At 42.2% G+C, this 22,445-nt stretch overlaps 2 protein-coding genes across 2 annotated transcripts; one reads left to right on the forward strand and one right to left on the reverse strand.

Annotated features, from left to right (window-relative positions):
• Positions 1-185: 185 nt before the first annotated feature.
• Positions 186-1,118, forward strand: LOC147311044 (olfactory receptor 13C2-like). Its single transcript, XM_086265918.1, has one exon. The coding sequence runs from the start codon at positions 186-188 to the stop codon at positions 1,116-1,118; it is 933 nt and encodes a 310-aa protein (XP_086122044.1).
• Positions 1,119-10,003: 8,885 nt separating this feature from the next.
• On the reverse strand, positions 10,004-12,347 carry LOC147311045 (uncharacterized). The gene has a single exon (XM_086266920.1). The coding sequence runs from the start codon at positions 11,660-11,662 to the stop codon at positions 10,004-10,006; it is 1,659 nt and encodes a 552-aa protein (XP_086123046.1). The 5' UTR covers positions 11,663-12,347.
• Positions 12,348-22,445: the final 10,098 nt, after the last annotated feature.

The following is a 22,445-nucleotide window of genomic DNA, read 5'->3' on the forward strand; positions in this document are numbered from 1 at the left end:
TGAACAATGATGTAACTGACTTTCACAGTTCAGCTCCCTCAAGGTTGAAGCAAACCAATAAAACTCTTCTTCAGTCCACATACATATGATTCACTATAAGCATTTGATTGATGAGTGTACTTGTATTTGAAGTTCTGATATCTTTATGCTGCTATATATTTATTTTGTAGCATTTTTTTTAATTCATGGATGAGGAGTTAAATACCACATATGTAACTCTAGATGGATACATTGAGGTTAACAAGTACAGATATGTTTATTTTTGTATTATCTTTACATTATACATTATAATAATATGCAGTAATTCTACCATCGTGTATGTGATCTGGATTCATAAAAACCTTCATGAGCCTATGTACATTTTCATTGCAGCTTTGCTGCTGAACTGTCTCCTTTACAGCACAACTATTTACCCAAAACTTCTGATTGACTTTTTATCTGAAAAACAAGTCATAACATATTCAGCCTGTCTCTTTCAGTTTTTTATATTTTACACTTTAGGCAGTTCAGAGTTCTTTCTCTTGGCAGCCATGGCCTATGACAGATATGTGGCTATTTGTAAACCTCTTGAATATCCAACTATCATGAACAAAACCACTGTGATCATTTTCCTGGTCGTATCTTGGCTTATACCTGCTGTTCATATTGCAATCCAAGCAATAGGGAGTGCTGAAGCAACATTGTGTAACTTTAATTTAAAGGGAATATTTTGTAATAATGCAGTTTACACTCTTCTGTGTGTAAAGTCAAGATTAATTATTGTATTTGGAGTGGTTGCTTTAATAGATCTTATAATACTTCCTGTGCTCTTCATAGTTTTCACTTATACGAACATTTTTATCATCTCATATCAAAGTTGCAAAGAAATTAGGAAGAAAGCTGCAGAGACCTGTTTACCCCATCTGTTAGTTTTAATCAGTATTTCCTGTTTAAGTATCTATGATGTAAGCATAGCTCGAGTGGAATCAGATTTTCCAAAAGCTGCACGATTACTAATGACATTACAAATAGTGCTCTATCATCCATTGTTTAATCCATTCATTTATGGGCTCAAAATGAAGGAAATTTCTAAACAGCTAAAAAGATTCTTTTGTCATGCCAGAATCATCGTGTATTAACTATCAATGCTAATGTGCCTTAATTGTTATGTAATCAGTTTGCTGAAATTACTGAAAACACTTTTTAACATAATCAAAAAGTAAAACATAAAAATGTCATTTTTACTTATTTAATTATTCATAAATTATTGCTATGATTTACTGTTGGTGTATTAAGTCCATACTGATAATAGGACAAACATGTTCTAAGTTTATTTTGTAAATATACTATTCCTCAACAAGTTTTTCTTTAGTTTCTCATAATTACAAGTCTAACAGAGTAATCAATCTTTTTAAAGAAAACGTATATGAGCAAAATAAATGACATTAGTTTTAATTCATTTCACACAATTCTTTTTTAGTTTTTTCAAGTTGTATGTTGCTGTACTCAGTACAATGCTCATCTTAACGTAATACCTACAGTTTCAGAGCTGCAGAGTTTTGGTAAGTTACAACCTAGGAGCTTTTGGGAAGCAATTAATGAAAAATGTATGCAGTTGTCTTAACATAAACATATCCATTCTGCCATAGGTAAAATGATAGGTAATTAAGTCTATTTTCAGATTAATGTTTTTAAACTTTTGTATTTCTTCATTTTTACATTATTGCTAAATATTATTTAGGATATGCTAGTGGAACATAGTGAAACATAGATTCTCCAATAAAGGAATAAGTGGTAACACTTTGTAACTGTTGCCCAAGGACCTGCATCTTCACCACTTGTCACATTTTATTGGTCAGTGTGAGTTATTAACCAAACAGATGTACAGTGGGGCAAAAAAGTATTTAGTCAGCCACCGATTGTGCAAGTTCCCCCACTTAAAATGATGACAGAGGTCAGTAATTTGCACCAGAGGTACACTTCAACTGTGAGAGACAGAATGTGAAAAAAAAAATCCATGAATCCACATGGTAGGATTTGTAAAGAATTTATTCGTAAATCAGGGTGGAAAATAAGTATTTGGTCACCTCAAACAAGGAAAATCTCTGGCTCTCACAGACCTGTAACGTCTTCTGTAAGAAGCTTTTCTGTCCCCCACTCGTTACCTGTATGAATGGCACCTGTTTGAACTCATCATCTGTATAAAAGACACCTGTCCACAGCCTCAAACAGTCAGACTCCAAACTCCGCCATGGCCAAGACCAAAGAGCTTTCGAAGGACACCAGGAAAAGTATTGTAGACCTGCACCAGACTGGGAAGAGTGAATCTACAATAGGCAAGCAGCTTGGTGTGAAAAAAATCAACTGTGGGAGCAATCATCAGAAAATGGAAGACATACAAGACCACTGATAATCTCCCTCGATCTGGGGCTCCACGCAAGATCTCATCCCGTGGGGTCAAAATGATCATGAGAACGGTGAGCAAAGATCCCAGAACCACACGGGGGGACCTGGTGAATGACCTGCAGAGAGCTGGGACCAAAGTAACAAAGGTCACCATCAGTAACACACTACAACGGCAGGGAATCAAATCCTGCAGTGCCAGACGTGTTCCGCTGCTGAAGCCAGTGCATGTCCAGGCCCATCTGAAGTTTGCCAGAGAGCACATGGATGATACAGCAGAGGATTGGGAGAATGTCATGTGGTCAGATGAAACCAAAGTAGAACTTTTTGGTATAAACTCAACTCGTCGTGTTTGGAGGAAGAAGAACACTGAGTTGCATCCCAAGAACACCATACCTAATGTGAAGCATGGGGGTGGAAACATCATGCTATGGGGCTGTTTTTCTGCCAAGGGGACAGGACGACTGATCCGTGTTAAGGACAGAATGAATGGGGCCATGTATCGTGAGATTTTGAGCCAAAACCTCCTTCCATCAGTGAGAACTTTGAAGATGAAACGAGGCTGGGTCTTCCAACATGACAATGATCCAAAACACACCGCCCGGGCAACAAAGGAGTGGCTCCGTAAGAAGCATTTGAAAGTCCTGGAGTGGCCTAGCCAGTCTCCAGACCTCAACCCCATAGAAGATCTGTGGCGGGAGTTGAAAGTCCGTGTTGCTCGGCGACAGCCCCAAAACATCACTGCTCTCGAGAAGATCTGCATGGAGGAATGGGCCAAAATACCAGCTACTGTGTGTGCAAACCTGGTAAAGACCTATAGTAAACGTTTGACCTCTGTTATTGCCAACAAAGGTTATGTTACAAAGTATTGAGTTGTGTTTTTGTTATTGACCAAATACTTATTTTCCACCCTGATTTACGAATAAATTCTTTACAAATCCTACCATGTGGATTCATGGATTTTTTTTTTTCACATTCTGTCTCTCACAGTTGAAGTGTACCTCTGGTGCAAATTACTGACCTCTGTCATCATTTTAGGTGGGGGAACTTGCACAATCGGTGGCTGACTAAATACTTTTTTGCCCCACTGTATGTATGTATATATGTATGTATGTATGTCATAAACCCACAATATTATTAACAATAGCACATCAAAAACATATCAAATGTTTTGAAATGAAAGTTCAATATTTTACCATTTCATGAAAAATATTAACACCCTTACAACAGATAGGTTCTAAAATCTACCTTCACATTCTGCAATTAAATTATATAAATAATTTGTAAAACAAATGAAACTTCTAAACTCAATCTTAAGTTCTTCTTTTGTCAGATCTAACTAAATATATAATTGGGAAAAGTAGATGAAAATTAAAACTTTTTTTTTTTTTTTTTTAGTGATATGACATCTTTGCCATTACTTTTGTCATTGCAGGGTGGGTTCAGAATCTTCCCCATAATATCAAATATGGTATCAAGTATTTTCCTGGTTAATATGTATCGAGTTCGAAATTCTAGTATCATAACAACCCAATTAGTCATCATAGCTGTTGATATTTTAATGTGTAGAGATTGTAATGGAAATGTATTTTTCCTTAGTGTTTCCTCACCTTTTCTGACAATAACACATATATAACATGTTTATTTGAAGCATAGTGGGACAGACACTCAGACTGGACTCTCTCTCTTGCTGCAACGTGAATAAAACTCACTTCAAAGACACTCATCAAGTGTTTGCATTTTATTTTAAAAAGTTCCACGACAAGATATAGGTGAATATTCATATCTGTGCATTCCCAGGTGCTGCCAGCTAAATCTAAGTTTTATCACTCCCACTTTTCCATTCAAGCAATCTCCACCACCAGCATCTTGGCTCCGAGGGGTCCTGCTGTAATCCCTCTCATAGCTTTGGTTCCGTTCCACCAAGATGGGCCATTGAATTGTACTCAGGCAATCTATTCCGTCATTCCCATGTTTACTCCATTTTGAATTATGAAAAATATCTGAATATAATAACCTTTTTGTGTTGACTGTCAAGTTTACTTTATTTATATACCACAATAATCAACAGAAGTTGACCAAAAGAAGAAAAATGGTAAAAATGGTAAATGGCCTGTATTTGTATAGCGCTTTACTAGTCCCCCCCCAGGGACCCCAAAGCGCTTTACACACCCAGTCATCCACCCATTTACACACACATTCACACACTGGTGGAGGCAGCTACAGTTGTAGCCACAGCTGCCCTGGGCACCTGGACACTTACATTTACATTCCAAGTCTTAAAGACACTGTTAAGATTCAATATTGAGGAAGGGTACAAGAGGTGATCGAAGAATAACCACACCGATCCGGCCGGGTGAAGTCAAACGATGATTTTAATGAATACACGCGTGGGAAGACAACTCTGTACGCAGACAGGAAGTAGTCTTCGACTTAATCAAAGCATGAACAGATATTTTATAGCATCAGGGTTTGTTTACTGACGCCCCTTCATGCGTCACAGATACATTTTATACATAGATCAGATCAACATCATCATGACTTTTCACCTAGAAAATCATCTTCTATTTTCATGGCTAGCCCTTCCTGTCTACCTTTCAGTTCTTGTCTTGTTCCTCTTTCTTGCCGAGACACCAAGAAACGGTTCCTCTTTTACCAAGACAATTTTGCAGTTACAGCCAAACATAACTAACCTCTCCTCTAAATAAATCTAATTTAAAGTGTGTGTGTGTGTGTGTGTGTGTGTTGACCTCACATGCTCTTTGTGTCACCTCTTCACCTACTGTCTGTGTCTCGTCCTCAAATGCTCTTTCTCAATTCACCTGTTGCACTTCTGACCTTTTACCAGACCAGAAGCTCACTGAGACTATGTGTATGTCTTCTACTAAATAAATGTTTTAATCAAGAACCTCTACTAAAACCTTAATATAAAATGATCTGATATATAAGTGTTTTGTAAGCATGTATTGCAATTCCTTCTATGGCTCCAAGTCACTTGCACAATAGATTGTCCGAACATCGCGCCGAACAAAGCTTCCGACCCCCAATTAATTGACCGAGCTCCAACTCTTTAATAAGCACAGATATGCATTGTGTATAAAATAGTCATAGCTGCTTAAGGCCTTCTTAAAGCTATCTGTTACATTGTTAAAGCCTCGTCTTAGCCTGCGGCTCAAAATAACTTCCTGCTTTCACTTCTGCATACAACTTCCTGTCAGCCTGCAACTCAGTCTTTCTGAAAGAGACACTGTTTAAACCTTGGAATGCAATATCCATGCTGCAGATTATATTATTAATGCAATGACAATTATTTAACAATAGCAGTAAAATAATTTCCCCCCTCGACACTCCCTCTTTTGACCTCTGGAACACCAGAGGTCACAATACATTGTGTCCTCACGCAGACCCTTCTCTGGTGGTCTCGAACCTTGAGATCTCCAGGATCCTCGCCCCTCCTGTGGTCGCCGAGATCGATCTTCTGCAAAGGAAACAAAACACCTTTTCTTGCATCTCCCTAACTTATCCTATCTGGGACTCTTTAATCAAAAGCCTGATCCTAATTATCTTCTTAACTTATTGACTTGTATTTATGTATACTCTTCAACGTTACTCATCACTTTAAAATTCTTTAAGCGCTGGTTTCACGTCCAGTTGCTCGCTCTACTTTCCCTTATCTGATCATCAACATCCTGTGCACAAGTTGTCGCTGCTGCAAGTTAATCTACTCCAAAAGAAAACAACCACTTTAATCAATTAAGTTTAAGCATATAAGCAATTACTCCTGTATACATTTCATCATAGCTAAATGCTGCCTTGAAACAACTCCTATGTGTTAACACTAACTTCATTTTAAAACCTCACATTTCCTATGTTATCACCTGTTTTGGTATAACCTTTTTATTTCATTTTGCTCCCTTAATGTAACAATACCTTCTAATTCTAATGTATCAGACTTAACCAAAATATATGCTTTCCTTCCTCTTTGGTCCTTCTTTAAGTTCAGTTAAAAGCTAAATGAATTTAGGGCCTTTTGCCTGGAATCAATACTGTCATGTGTGTTTCTTAACTCTGTGTCTGTAAGCGTGTGCAATCCTTCATGAACTCATATTATCCTCACAGTAGATTGGCTAATCATAGCGCTAGCCAAAGGCTCGTGACCCTCCAGAGACAAATTTGAGCCACAACTCCTTTAAAAGCACAAAATGCAATATGTATAAAATAGTTATAACTGCACCTGAAATACAAAGTTAACATCATCATAAACATCTTATGGTCATCAAAGCAATGGGCAGGGCTGCGACCCAATTTAGCCCTGTCTGCGCACAAATTTTAGCCAACTTGTTTTTCAAATTTAGGTTCATCCTCTCTACCTTTCCTTGAGATTGAGGATGAAAGACCGTCCCGAACTTATGTTGCACTCCCAACATCCTCTCTACCTCTTGCAAATCTTTATTCTTGAAGTGAGTACCATTGTCTGATCTAATTCTCTTGGGAAACCCATGCCTTGGAATGTAATGATTGATTAAGCACTTAATCACACTTTTCGCATCTTCACATTTGGTCGCCCATGCTTCGGGCCATCCAGTCAGAACATCCACACACACCAACAAATACCTCACCCCACCTGGGCCTGTATCAATCATGTCGGTATAATCAATCACGACCTCTTCTCCTGGCCTTTCTGGCATGAGAAACTTACCAGCTTCAGGTTTTACTGCTGGCTTTGGGTTGTGTGCCCCACAAATTAGGCACGTTCTGGCCTTTTCCAGTATCCTCCTTCTCAAATCAGGATGCCACCATCGGCACAAATTTCTCTCCATCTGTTTCACTCCCACGTGACCAAGCCCGTGAGCCTCATTCACCTTTTGTTCCGCCATTTTGGCCGTTAAAGCGGGACGCCCATCTGGCCCCCTCCACAAACCGCCATCTTGCCAGGCTCCTTTGTTTTCCCACACCCCCTTTTCCTCTGGGGATGTCTCCTCCTGAGCCTGTCTAACTTCTTCCATGCTGTTAGTGCTAACCTCCTCTTCTGGGGTTACCTGCACCAGTTGTCTCTGTCCTTTGTAGCCCGCTGCTTCCTTTGCGGCTTCGTCAGCTTTCTGATTTCCTCTTGCCACCATACTGTCTGCTTGTGAGTGGCCTTTGCATTTTATAATACTTACCTCGTCTGGGTCCTCCAGGGCCTTTTTGTGACAGATGGGTGCATTAGTGGCCGTTCTGAACCCGGCTCTCTTCCACTGAGCCAGTTCCACATGAGCTGCTCCAAACGCATATGCTGAGTCAGTGTAGATGTTCACTCTCATGTTTTTAGCCAACCTCAAGGCTCGAGTTAGGGCTATCACTTCAGCTCTCTGGGCCGACTGTTGTCCCTCAATTTTTCCTGCTTCTTTCACCTGAAACTCAGTTCCTACTCTACAGACTACTGCATAGCCGGCTTTCAATCCTTCTTCATCTCTGTGGCAGCATCCATCTGTGAACCAATCCTCAGCTCCGTATATGGGCTCTGCCTTCAGGTCTTCCCTAATTTTTCCTTCAACCTGGGCTTTCTTAATACAGTCATGTGGTTCTCCTGACCCCATTAGGTCTGCCATATTTATTCCTTCATGTGTGAATATCAGATTTGGCGCCTCTAAAATTTTGCTGAACCTTTGTTGCGTCAGTGGAGTCATTGTGAATGCCTGTGAGTTCACATAGGCCACTACACTGTGTGTAGTAAGCACTTTCAGTGGGTGTTCCCTCACTATATGTGCTGTTTTCTGAATTATCTTTGCTACTCCTGCTGCGTGTTGTGTGCATGTGGGATGCCTTGCTTCTGTTGAATTTAATCTTATGCTAACATACATAAGTACATCCCTACCTCCCCCTTTTTTCTGAAACAACACACCATTCACAACTCCCTTTGTTTCTGAAACATCAAGATAAAATGCCTCATCATAGTTAGGTGTGGCCAGATCTGTGGCTCTTGACAAATCCTGTTTTAGTGAAATGAACGCTGTCTCTGTGTCCGGCGTCCAAGGCAATTCAGCCTTCAGATTTCGAACACCAACTTTCTTGATCAGGTCCCTTAAAGGGGCCGTTTTACCCGCATAGTTCGGAATGAACTGCCTGCTGTAACCTGTCAAGCCAAGAAAGGAAAGCAACTCCTTCACAGTTCTTGGTTTTGGATGTGTCAGAATTTGGTCTCTGTGTGTGTTCATTAACCCCACTGATCTGTGTGCGATCACCCGGCCCAGGAATGTTACCTCTGGCCGGACCAACTGCAGTTTTTCTTTGCTCACTTTGAAGCCACACTCCGCCAATCTGTTCAACACCACGAGCAATGCTACCGTACAGGCCGCTGCTGACGGGGCTGCAATAAGAAGATCATCAACATACTCTATTAATGTACAGCCCCCTGGCAGTTGACATGGGGACAATGCCTCTTTCAACACCTGATTAAAAATTCCTGGTGAGAGTGCAAAGCCTTGTGGTAGGCGTGTGTACCTAAATTTGCGGCCTCTGTATGTGAATGAGAAAATGTCTCTGAGTGACTCGTGCAGTGGGAGACAAAAGAATGCATTCGCTAAGTCAATACATGTGAACCACTCTTGGTCTTCAGTTTTGTGCTTCTATTATGGTCTGTTAAATGGTATGTCAGACTTCAGCTGGAACAGGACAGGCGAACAGTTAGCTAGACCTACATCTGTGGGCCCTGCGGACCACAAAGTACCAGGCAATTTTGAGAGCTCAGCTACTGCATCAGGATGATCCATTCTTTCCCTGCCATGTATTCTGGAGATTTCTTTATGTTCTAAGATCACTGCATCGTTGGACAAACAAGTTATGCGATATATTTTACATTTTGGTGCATACCAAACGTTTGGAATTTGGGTGCTTTGCCAGCATGCGTTGTCCAGCGCCCGCTTAACCATTGGTCCCAGATCTCTTGGCCCATGACCCTCGTGGACCGCCAATGTAATGTGAGGGGCTGAATCCTCTCCCACTTTGTACCAAGGCAGTTGTTCATCAGTAAATTTCACAGCCGCGGCCACACCTTCTGGTCCAACATAAATGTTATGTGTTTGCACATTCCACGTCTGTCCCTCAAGATCAGACTGGAACTGTTCCCGATAGATATCGTTATCTTCCCTATCATAAAAGAGTGTAACGTGGAAAGGATCTCGCGCGGGGGAATAGACGGCCAGGCTCATTATCCAGGGTTTCCATAGCTGATAATGTCTCAAAATGCCTTCTTCCACTAGCCTCCCCCAGTAGATTTCGGCAGTGGGTTGTTCAGAGTTCTGGACTAGATATTGAGTCTTTGAAGGTGATCCCAGTTTCACAAGCAGGTCCCTGCCCATGAGATTTTCCAGGCACCTGTGAGGACACCACATATTGGTGCTTCAAAGTCTGTTTTCCCAGCTGTGTCAATGCTGGATCTGTCAATGGCAGTGTCATTGGAATCCCGGAAAAGCCTACCACATTAACTGTGTGACAGGAGAGTGTTGCACTGTCTGGTGTGTCTTTCAATGTTGAGTATGTTGCTCCAGTATCCACCAGGAAGGGCAATTCAGTGCCTTCCACGGTCATTGACAGCATGGGTTCTGCCGCCCCCCACGCTGTTCAGTTTCTCCGGGCTCCGTCAGTATTGCTCCCCCTCCCAGCCCCAGTCGGCTACTGGGTACTGGGGGGCTGGTGCTGCATTCGGGTTTGGAGCTTGATGTGCTCCCCTGTAAGCAACTCTTTGTCTTGGGCCTCCTCGTGCCTGGGGTTGATAGCCTCGCCTCTGATAATTTCGCTGCGATTCAGGGCATTCTCGGGACCAGTGTCCTTCTGCTCCACAGCTGTAACAGCCAGTCCAAGACACATTATTAGGATTCCCTGGATTCCGAGCCCTTTGTCCTCCCCTCACGGATCCACCACGCCCTCTCTGCGGTCCACCGGTCCCCCAATTCCCTACGGGTTGACGCTGCCTTGGTGCATTGGCGGGCCAACGGTCATCAGGGTAGAGACCCGGATCCTGATCTGGCCAGTCAGGCACAGGATCGGGCTGAGGCCTTGCCACCATTATAGTCTTATTTAGTTCTTTCAGTTCTTTTTTCTTCGCATTATATTTTTCGCGAGCCTCACCCAGCTGCAGCCTAAGCAGCTGCGCCTGTACTTCATCTAACTCTTTCTTTTGTTTGTTCGTCAAATCCTGTTCCTGCTGAAGTCTGTGGGTCACATGTCTCTCCCACTGCACCGAGTCTGCAACGGCAAAATCTGGGTTCTTTTCCAAGTCAACTGCAACCTGGTTGGGCAGCCCTGCCAGCACTGCCGAACGAAACCACGCTCTACTTTCACCCTCCTTCCCCGGATGTATTCCTGTTCCTAACAACCATTGTTCCTTTGCTTTAGCTAAACACTCTCTGGGTGTGTTTTTGGGATCCCAAATAATTTTTGGAATGGCTCCAGAGTTAGGAGTTGGGTCCTTCTCCCGAACTGCATCTGCTAAGTCACTCTGCACCTCATGATATTTCAGGTCATTTGCATATCTGGTTGTTTGAGCTATCTGCTCTACATCTGCTAACCCACCACCCAGCATACAACGTCCGGCCAAAGCGCGAAAGTCGCCCAGCGCTAATTCTTCTCCTTCCCAATGTTCTCCCTTGGTTATTGGTGGAAGTTGTTTAACCAATGCTTCCAAATCTCTCACCTTATAGGCGCGATAAACTGGTTCGTTCTTTGGACCTGCTATTAGAGGCAGACTTAAACCAGGGTCAGGAGCTCCTTGTTCAAAACTCACTTTTCTACTCTTCCTCGACTTTCCTTTTCCCTTTGAGCTCCTAAATATGGGCTGTCTCTGTGCTTGGTCTCTCTTCACACTTCTTTTCCTCAAAATTAGGCTTGTACTTGGTTGGGGCTCAGGTCCTCCATCTTCGTCCTCCTCCTCGTCCTCTTCTTCTGATGACGTCGCACGGTCTTCATTCTCCTCTTCTGGCCCTCCCTGCATTACTCTCTGCTTTATAACCTCCAATGCCGTTAATGCCTCTATGGACGCACGTAGGGCCTCATGCATTTGTCCATACACTTCTCCTTCAGTTTTTAACACCAAGCTCAGAGGTATTTTATCACCCAGCCCTTTCTGTTGGGATGTAATAAGTTTACTTACCTCAACCTCCATCGCTTGGCACTCTTTCTCTGCTGATTTTAATGCTCCAGGTGAAGCCAAACGAATAGCTTTCTTAAGCTGTTCAAGCTGATCCTTCAGAGGTTTGCATCCCCTTTTCCCACTAGGTGTCGCACCCGAGCTGTCAGCCATTCTCTGAAACACAGACTTACCTCTTCCAATGGCGTTGGTCGACTCCACCTTCTTGGTCTAGGTCACCCAGACACGCTTAACTTTCGGTTTCAGTCTTCGTCTCGCTGTTCTCGCAACCACTGGCTCCTCTTCCCCTGCTCGGTGATACACAAAGTTTAACCCAGCACTTTAGACGCTGTCCTCGCGTTCTCAAGCGTTGACACTCAATCAAAATTATTCGCCCTCAAAGTGTTAATATATGACACCAGCAACCCTTATGCGCAACGCGCTCACCTCCGTATACTTACCTCTCCAATAGTTCCTCGGATTAGTGTTTTTTCATTTATTTTAAACCCATTAACGGCGCTGCGCGTCCCTTATATACTTTACAGCAACACACCCTCAAGCATCCCGTACTAATAAATCTAAAACCACGAAATCACCTTTATGTCATTATGTCAAAGCTTTCTCCATGTTGCACAGCCTGCCACAGGTTTAACAAAAAAAATCGCTGCCCGAGAAGGGTCCCACATATCAAGGTGGTCGTTTTCACAAACTTCCAGCAGACCCTCAAATAAACAAAAACAACGACCCAGGCAGGCTTCCAGTTCAGCCTCCTCAATTTCTATGCACACCGAAAACTCATGGGGAGATTCTTCTGTCTCCCCGTGTCCTACACAATTCACCTCCAAATGATCCCCTACAATTGAAATTTCAGTGTGGAATGACGCAGAGATTAACATTTCCTTATTTATTCACTATATGTAACCTGAATTTTCTCTCTCTTATCAAATAACAAAGGTTATCTTTACAATTTGTTATTGAACTACTAATTAAGTTGCTTTTTATGGTGTCAGTGATAAACTGCCCCTAAAAAGTCCACTTTATTGCGTGCTCATTGAGTTACTCCTATCAAAGCTATTTAACAAGTTCAATTTACACATACTCATTAATTTGTCACGCTTATTAGTGGCTCATGGTTGCTTAAAGCCTATGTCTGACTTGACCACAGAGTTAGAGCATCATTCAATCCTCTCAGGATGACCACTCCACTTACTCTGCATCCAGTCAGCTCATAAATTAACAACCCTTGCAGACTGTAACCCTTTTATTTTTGTTTATGCCTTCAAATCCACCTTAAATCTTCTTACCTAAACGTTGGTTTTAAACACAAACAATTCTTATATTCTATTTTGAAACGCTGTCACCATTCATATATTTACAATGTTATTATTTACTAAGCCAGCATTTTAATTGCAGACATTTATCCACATTTGCAAACAATAGTTATAGAGCTGAATGACACACAAAACCGAAAGCATAGTCCTCTCATGCGCTCTGCATCTGCTGCCTCATTTGCATGCACACACACACTCTTCATCTAAGAATAGCAGCAGGCAGTCAGTGCATTGCTGACTCGACCCACAGAGATCTTTTTTATTACAGAGACGTCTTATATTTACAACTGCACAGATTTTAAACCTTTTAACACCTATCGAATTTCGACAAATTTAACATAACCGTTTTTTGCGATCAATTAACCAGTATCAAGACTTTAACTGTTTCTGGCCTCATTTCTAAAATCCCTAACTCAATTTAAAAGCGTCAACCAACCCAAACTTTTTGAAGTTTTAGGTTAAAGTTACACGCCCGAAGTCCACTTCTGCTGGCCAAAAAAGCGCAGATACCGTTTCAAACGGTAAGGAGACTCTAACTCCTAGCTTAATTCCGGGATGCCCTGTACCCCACAGCTAAACCACACTGAACTAACCCTCTTCGCCGAGAGGTCAATGTCGCGCGTCCACGACAAGGAGGGAGCGTAACCTCCGGGCTCTGCGCTTCCTAGCAGACTCGAACTGCCGTTCTAGAATAATTTATAATATTTTGAAACAACAATCAACACCCGAAACAAGTGTATAACTGAAGCAGGTGCAACCTAGTGGTCAAATGGAGACTCCAACTCACAAAATGACCGCTCAGGTCCACTCTTATGACCAAATTTGGACTCTAACCAACACAATAACCAATTCCCTACCAACTACTTGAGACTCTAACTCAATTTCTTTGGGACTTCAACCCAGTATTTAAACTTTTCTTATCAGACTCTTAACTACTTTCATTTCTTCTTAGCAGAACTCTAACTGCTTCAACTCATGAGATTTTCATCAAAATCAAAACAGACATCCACCAGTAACTTCAGTGAGTAGACTTAAATTTTATCATATCCAATTTGGCACACTTTGGAAATAATTCAACAGGTAGTGCCTTACCTTTTGGATAAGCCGGCTTATGTCCACTCACTTAGACCACTGGAATTCATGTCTGCCCGTCAGACCACCTAAGACCCCGGATTTCTCCGTCTAAACCTCCAACTCTCCCTCCTCAATAACCGGACGAAGCCCCCAAATGTTAAGATTCAATATTGAGGAAGGGTACAAGAGGTGATCGAAGAATAACCACACCGATCCGGCCGGGTGAAGTCAAACGATGATTTTAATGAATACACGCGTGGGAAGACAACTCTGTACGCAGACAGGAAGTAGTCTTCGACTTAATCAAAGCATGAACAGATATTTTATAGCATCAGGGTTTGTTTACTGACGCCCCTTCATGCGTCACAGATACATTTTATACATAGATCAGATCAACATCATCATGACTTTTCACCTAGAAAATCATCTTCTATTTTCATGGCTAGCCCTTCCTGTCTACCTTTCAGTTCTTGTCTTGTTCCTCTTTCTTGCCGAGACACCAAGAAACGGTTCCTCTTTTACCAAGACAATTTTGCAGTTACAGCCAAACATAACTAACCTCTCCTCTAAATAAATCTAATTTAAAGTGTGTGTGTGTGTGTGTGTGTTGACCTCACATGCTCTTTGTGTCACCTCTTCACCTACTGTCTGTGTCTCGTCCTCAAATGCTCTTTCTCAATTCACCTGTTGCACTTCTGACCTTTTACCAGACCAGAAGCTCACTGAGACTATGTGTATGTCTTCTACTAAATAAATGTTTTAATCAAGAACCTCTACTAAAACCTTAATATAAAATGATCTGATATATAAGTGCTTTGTAAGCATGTATTGCAATTCCTTCTATGGCTCCAAGTCACTTGCACAATAGATTGTCCGAACATCGCGCCGAACAAAGCTTCCGACCCCCAATTAATTGACCGAGCTCCAACTCTTTAATAAGCACAGATATGCATTGTGTATAAAATAGTCATAGCTGCTTAAGGCCTTCTTAAAGCTATCTGTTACATTGTTAAAGCCTCGTCTTAGCCTGCGGCTCAAAATAACTTCCTGCTTTCACTTCTGCATACAACTTCCTGTCAGCCTGCAACTCAGTCTTTCTGAAAGAGACACTGTTTAAACCTTGGAATGCAATATCCATGCTGCAGATTATATTATTAATGCAATGACAATTATTTAACAATAGCAGTAAAATAATTTCCCCCCTCGACAACACCCAGTTCCTAAATATATGGCAAGCTGACTTGTCTGTTTTATGTCTGTTTTATTGTGTTAACTATTTCTTGTGGAAGGTGATTTAGTTGTCATTAAAATGTGCTCAGAATTTTCAAATTGATGATGATTTATTTGATAAATCAAGACACACGGCTCTCTGCCATATAAGCTGCCTTTATAAGTTAAAAGTATCAAAATCTGTACTCAGCAACAGTAATGCTGAACCTGTGTTTACTTTGCAGTGTTGCAGACCACTAGGAGCCAAGCTTCTCATTTGACTGTCATGAAACGTCTGTGTGCTGGCAGGAGAGGACCCAAACACAAACTCATGGAAAACGGGACTTAACTCAAAATACAGCTTTATTACTGAACGGGGAAAAGGCGATACAAGACAATGCTAAACTAAACTGGGAAATTCTAATGCTAATCTAATCTAATTACTTAGGGAAACACGGGGAGAGACACGGAGCCATGAGGGAGGACCAAACTGAGAGAGACGCTGACCTAAATACACAGAGGGATGACAGGGACATGAGGACACACACAACTGATAGGAATAACCATAACGAGACAGGGGAAGCTAGACTAAACGGAATGAACATGAAAACATGCGCTAAACAACAGCAGCACGTTTAAGCTTGATCAGCTGTTGTTAGAATTCATTTAATATTACTTTCTAGTATCAGCTGATGTTTACTGGAGCCACAGCCGTAAAAGCTGCTTGTCATGATGTCGGTTTGGATATCTGGTGAGAGGGAAACACGAAGGTGAAATCAAGAGATGTCCTTCAGTGGTCATATGATGTAAACTGTTTAGAACTCATACATATATACCAACAAGACAGTGTACATCACTGTCACAACAGCGTTTGTTTTCATCCAAAGGCTTTATGGTTTTTCCTATAAAACCTGGTGGGCCTGTCTCTAGTCAAAATGCCCAGACTGACTTTTTGTCCCACTCCAGCTGACCAGGTGGTCAAGGCGCAGACTCAAGGCACATCATTTTCAACCCCCCAACCCCCCTACCCCCCCAACCCCCCTACGGTCTTTCGCTTCTCGGGTTAAACATGATATATAAGTCACTCTGATAACTTCTAAATGTCAATGTTTGGTTTATTTCAGTGTTTGATTTGTTCCTGAGTAAATCGGTTTTGGCTAAGATTAAAGTTCAACTTCATAACTAGACCGTTTTATTTAATACTGAAGTCTTGCTTGGAGAGCTGTCAGTATATTTTGAATTTCACCAGTTATATTATGAAAATGTTTCCTACTGAATTTAACTATTTTTTAATGTTAGATTTAATTCAAAGTCAGCTGTTTAAATAAGAACTGTGAAATTCAAAAAAAGAATTGTCCGATTTCCTCCATAAGAGAGTAGAACCGCTGCAGTGCAGACCTCCTACTGAGCCATCTTACGTCATTATAATACACAACATCTCCGTATTCTGGATGTTGAGTAGAAGCTGTTGAAACTGGCGGTTGTACAGGGCTTTGGAGCGAATATAATTAATAGCCTTTATCACCAGTTTCATAACATGGTCATATTTTAAATGTTTAGCACAGAGTACTTGTTGGTGAATAATACAGTGGAGTTTTATAGCTTTACATCCTTCTTTGCTGACTTTGTTACAGACTAGGGTTGTTAATTCCTTAGTGAGTACTTCAGGCAGCAGAAACCCAAGAAAGAAGAGGAGCAAGGAGAAGAACCATCATGGAAGGATAGGCCCCTGCATGGGCTGGAGATAGAGGAAGTGGCTAACATTCACCACTTTTGCTGTCTCTCAGCATGAAATGTTGCAGTAGTATTTGTAGTGGATCGATAACACACACTCACATTGTGGCTTGTTTATCAGAATCAGAATACTTTATTAATCCCGAAGGAAATTAGGGTTACAGCAAGCAGCACGCTAATGGCGCAAGCACAAGCATCGAAGGCGTTTGGACAGGGAGGGGGGATCAATGTGTGCATATCAGTGTATGTGTGTGTGTGTGTGTGTGTGTCCAGAGTTCAGCTGAAACAGTGTCCTTCGCCCCGCCAGGATAAGTAAACAGTCTTCCAGCCAACCCAGGTGGCCTTGCATGGAATGGGGGGAACAGTCTAAACACAGTCGTTATCAGGGTGTTTTGTTCAGCTCCAGCCTTGAGGCCGCAGCTGGCGCCGAAGGGGTCTCCGCATGAAGTGATGATGGTTTTTACTTTAGTGCGATCAACTCATATGAATTTCAAAGCTGTTCTAACAGTCCAACACTGGTCTCTCAATCTGCCGTTGGAGAGCCGTGAGCTTTCTATGATGTTATCCAAACTTACGTTCCGTGATGTTGTCATTCTTTTTGCTCAAAGAGCAGGTTCTGAGAACTCACGACCGCAGTGCACTTCGCCAAGATGTGATCGAATTTGCGCTCAAAGGTGTTATTCGAGCTAGCCCCTCCAGATGTAATCCAGTTTTTCACTCAGATGTCTTGTTCTGAGTATTCACGGCAGCCGTGCGTTCTCCAAGATCTTCTCCGTGCTGCACTCAATGAGCCCATTTTGAGAAACTCATGCCTCGTCCCATCATTTCAATCCCAGTGGGCAGCCTTTTGGGGGTTTGAACAGCTGGTTCCACTTCCTTAATTCTTCGATAAGCCAGGGCCAAGCCAGCTCCGATCAGCAAGAACCCTGTTATTATGGTTCCGAATAGGTAGATATCTTCAGCAGTCAGGCTCACCTGAGCCCAGATTCTCGTTGAGAAGGGGTGTCAATTGCATTCAGAGACCAGTTGATCAAATCCATAATTCCTCTTTTAGGTTTTAGAGAACAGACTGTGAGAGAGTGTTCCAGGGAAAAGTAAGAAAAAACACAAGACAAGACAAGGACATAAGAAGCTAAGCAGGGAAGATAGGGGCAGGAGAGCTCAGAAGATAAGAGCTGAGAGCCAAATAAAAAAACATGCACTAGTCTACAGCTGACCACATGACCAATTGCTAGATGACTTCCTTCAGCTACACCAGGCAACCCTGGGCACGTGTGCCACAGCTGACACGCGAAGGGTTAAGTGATGGCGCAGCATGCAGTGAAATAATCTGAGAAGGTGTATTTAAAAATAAATATCTACGGCTGGGCCACCAATGCACATCACAAATTAGTTCACACAGAGCTAATGACAATACAGCTAATGACAGTCTTAATGACAGTATCTAAGCTAACAGCCCCACCTCCTTGTTTTACTTGTAACTGGCTAAAAATTACACAGACGAGAGGGATGTAGCCAGTTCTGTGAATTATATCGAAGCGAGCTAAAAAAGATGATCCCTGGTCTTTTATGCCAATTTGGAGAGAAGACTAGGGTTTTGCGCAACAGAAAGATCATGCTGTATGTGCCCTTTGCCTCGAGAGTGTTGTTTGCCGGACTTCCAGTGTTAAACGACATTTTGAGACGAAACATCAAAAAACCTTCAAGGATGAGGCAGAGAAAGTTGAATCAATTACACGTCTGTGTCAAGATATGAGAAGCAAGCAAGTACTCTAAAAGTTTTTACAGCTGCAAAACATCATGGAACTGAAGCAAGTTATCGTATTGCACACTGTATTGCTAAACATGGAAAACCGTTTACAGACGGAGAATTTGTTAAGGAGACTTTTCTCTCAAGCTCAGAAGTGTTATTTAATGGGCTTCCAAACAAAGATGCAATTAAAGCAAGGATACAAGACATACCTGCATCAGCCAGAACTGTGGAACGACGTATCCAGGAAATGGGTGACAATGTCAGAGCCCAACAAACAGCTGGTTTGAGAGAAGCCCAGGTGTTTGGTGTAGCTTTGGACGAAAGCGTTGATATCAATGACATTCCACGTTTGGCTGTTATGGTAAGATACTGTGATGTGGCAGTACAAGAGGAACTCTTCTGTTTAACCCCGATGCCTGAAACAACGTGAGGTGAGGATATTGCCAAAGTTTTTAAGGAGTGTTTTGATGAGCAAGGCATTGACATTACAAAGATTTTTGCTGTGACAACTGATGGTGCGCCAGCTGTGGTTGAGAAACACAGGGGCGCTGTTACCTTAATTGAGGAACAAGTTGGCGATCCCATCATGAAACTACACTGTATAATACACCAAGAAAACCTGTGTTCCAAGATTTCAAATTCAGATCTTCATGACGTCATGCCCACAGTGGCAAAAGTCGTGAACTTTATAGTTAAGCGATCTCCTTTGACTCACCGCCAATTCCAGTCTCTGCTCGAGGAGCTGGATAGCTCATGCAAAGACATCCCGCTCCACTGTGCTGTCAGATGGCTTAGCTGTAGAAAGGATCTGGAATGATTTGTGGATTGTTTTGATGTGGTAAAAAAATTCCTGGCAAAAAAGGGGCAAAGCCATTCCGAACTCCAAGATGAGAAGTGGGTTGAAAATTTTTTCTTTCTCGCTGATATAACGGGACACCTCAACGAGTTTAATCTCAAACTGCAGGGATCCGGACAAACTGTTTTAGATATGCGTGACACGTGGGAAGCTTTCGCTCAAAAACTGGCAGTTTTTTCCAGCAATGTTGAAACTTCCACGTTCTGCTACTTCAAACGCCTCAGGGAGCTGTCCGCTCAGCGCAGCATCAGCACCTCGGAAATACACGGGTACGTCCAAAGACTCAAGAAAGAATTCTGAACGAGTTTTCTGGACTTTCAGGTGTATGGACCGATGTTTTCTTTTCTTATCAAGCCAGAAAGCTTTAATGAGCAGCTGGATTTGTCTCTTTTTAAATGGCTAGACACAGATGACATGGAAATGCAGCTGATTGAACTGAAAAGCTCGACTGTGTGGGTGACAAAGTTCGCAGAACTACGAACACAGCTAGAATCCACAGCTGCGCGTGAACCTGGAGCTTGCATCTTCACTTGCTGGACATCACTACCAGACAAGTTTAACTGTCTTAAGAACATTGCACAGGCCCTATTGACAGTATTTGGCTTTACCTATCTGTGTGAGCAAATTTTCTCTCACATGAAGAGTGTCCTTAGCGCCTCCCGTTGCCGTCTGACTGCCGGACACTCAGAGACCTGTGTGCTCCTTAAAGTTACAAAATGTGACCCCCAGATAACACAACTGGCAAATACAAAGCAGGGACAGGGATCACATTAACATGCATATCCCTGTATAAACAAATGTCATATTAGCCCAGTATTTTTTCTTTCTAAAAGTTCAGATAGAGCACTGGACTCACCAACACGCCTCAGTCACACACAGAGAATCCAGATCATGGGAACTGAAAAAGTCCAGAAGAATAAAAGTTTTGTTTAAAGGGATCTGGCATTTACCAGGCCAATCGCTGCAGGAGCTGGAGCTGCAGCACGGGGTTCAGTAAGTTGAGAAACCAGACGCAGCGATCTCAGGTTTCAATAATGTTCACAGCGGAGGTTTAGCCTGGGAGGGCATGGGCAGTGAGGCTGAGGACCATGATCAAAGCTGACCACAGGCACCAAGCAGGCATCAAGAGGATCCAGGAAATGCCAAGACACAAACAATCTTGGGAATAATCCATGCCCTGGTTGGAAAACAGCAGAACAAATCCTTAGAGAAACCTTTACCTTCACCAGCTGACTGCTTTGTTTACCCCTGTGACGATGACGCTTTCGCCAGGAAGGTAGCGTGGGAACGTGGTACAGGTACCCTGCATTATTTATTAATCTAATTGCCCTGTCTTGTCTGCTTTATAATTATTGTTTGTGTATTACTTTTGCATGTGTTTCACCAGACCGCTACACAATAGCTCATATAAGGTAATAGGAAAGCACAGTATAATATGTGCAGTGTTTTCTGATTCAAGATTTGCTTTATTTTTCCCATGCCAGTTTCCCCCTAAACATAAGTAATGTGTGGTTTCCAAGAGACCTGGAAAACTCTTTCTCTTATACCACAAATCCAAATGTCTTTAATTCTTTGAACCTCTCATGATCTTACAGTTTATTTACTTGACCACATCCCCACTAAACTATTTAAACCTATATCTCATTAATTTAATTAAGTTAATTGTACAAGTCACCATCAAATTCAGGATTTACCAAGGAGATTTTTTGTCCCCACTACTGTTCAGCATAAGCCTGAACCCCTCTATAAGCTCATCAACAAGACTAGCTCCATATACTGACAATGGAATGAAGCCATTGTCAACCATCCTCTACTACCTACATGAATGATATCAAGTTATATGCCAGGAGTGAATAAGACATCAGTTCAGTTATCCACACCATTAGGATCTACAGACATGATAGCACAATATCATTCGGACTGGAGAAGTGTAGTTGGATGGTAACTAAGAGTGGGACAGTAGTCAGAACTGAGGGGACTGCACTATAAGAAGGCAACACTGCAGACATCGAGGATAGCTACAAGTACCTGGGAGTCCCACAGGAAAATTGGTTGGCAGTAGCTCAGGAGGTAGAGCAAGTCCTCTACTGATCAGAAGGTTGGTATTTTAATTTGGGTCCCCCAGTCTGCATGCCAAAAATCCCTGAGCAAGATATTAACCCTAAGTTGCTCTATGTTGCATCCAGAGGAAAGTGCTCGTGTGAATGGGTGAATGTGGCATGTTGTATTAAAGCACTTTGAGTGCTCCAGAAAAGTAGAAATGTGCTATATAAGAATCAGCTCATTCACCATTTACCAAATGGAAACCATAAAGAGGCAATTAGGAAAGCTGCAACAACCAAATATTTGCAGAGAGTATGGCAAGTTGTAAGGAGCTGAATGAGAAGAACAATACCTGGGCAATCAACACCTGCAGAAACCTGAGAGAGAAGAGGAGCAAGGAGACGAACAATCATGGAAGGACAGATCCCTGCACAGTATGTACCACCGGCAGATAGAAGACATGGCTGACATCCAGAAATCCTATCAGTGGCTGGACGAGGCTGGACTGAAAGACAAAACATAGAGGTATGAATCATGGCAGCACTGGAACAAGCTCTAAGCAAAAGATCCATAAACACTTAGGTCGTGTCCAAATTCATGGGCTGCATCCTCCTGAGGCCGCATTTGTAGACCAATTATGTCGCAGCGACGTGCCGAAGGCTGTCCAAATTCGTAGACTCCTCCGAATGCAGCCGACAAATGCGTCCTCCTTTTTCCCGAATTTGAAGGATGGGTCGGGTGTGTCCTTCGTGGCCTACCATATCACAGCCAAACTCCAGTTTCCAACAATGGCGGTCGTTACTAAGTTTTAAAATTACTCTTACTAATCTTTCTGGGTCACAAAATAAACTTATAACATATTTTCAGGCAAGAAAGTAGCTGTGTAAACATCAAATATCTGCTCGGTTTATCAAGATATCGCATATTTGCAAAAGTGCTTCGACGTTTTCGGAGACG

Source organism: Aulonocara sp. 'chitande type north' Nkhata Bay, linkage group LG16 (assembly GCF_057382095.1).
Source record: "Aulonocara sp. 'chitande type north' Nkhata Bay isolate Kocher_YH1m ecotype deep benthic linkage group LG16, A_spYH_male_GT1.1, whole genome shotgun sequence".
NCBI classification, from domain to species: Eukaryota; Metazoa; Chordata; class Actinopteri; order Cichliformes; family Cichlidae; genus Aulonocara; species Aulonocara sp. 'chitande type north' Nkhata Bay.

What these genes read in the sequence shown, in the direction of transcription:
- LOC147311044 (XM_086265918.1), top strand. Translation starts at nt 186, where the DNA reads ATGGATGAGGAGTTAAATACCACATATGTAACTCTAGATGGATACATT.
- LOC147311045 (XM_086266920.1), bottom strand. Translation starts at nt 11,662, where the DNA reads ATGGCTGACAGCTCGGGTGCGACACCTAGTGGGAAAAGGGGATGCAAA.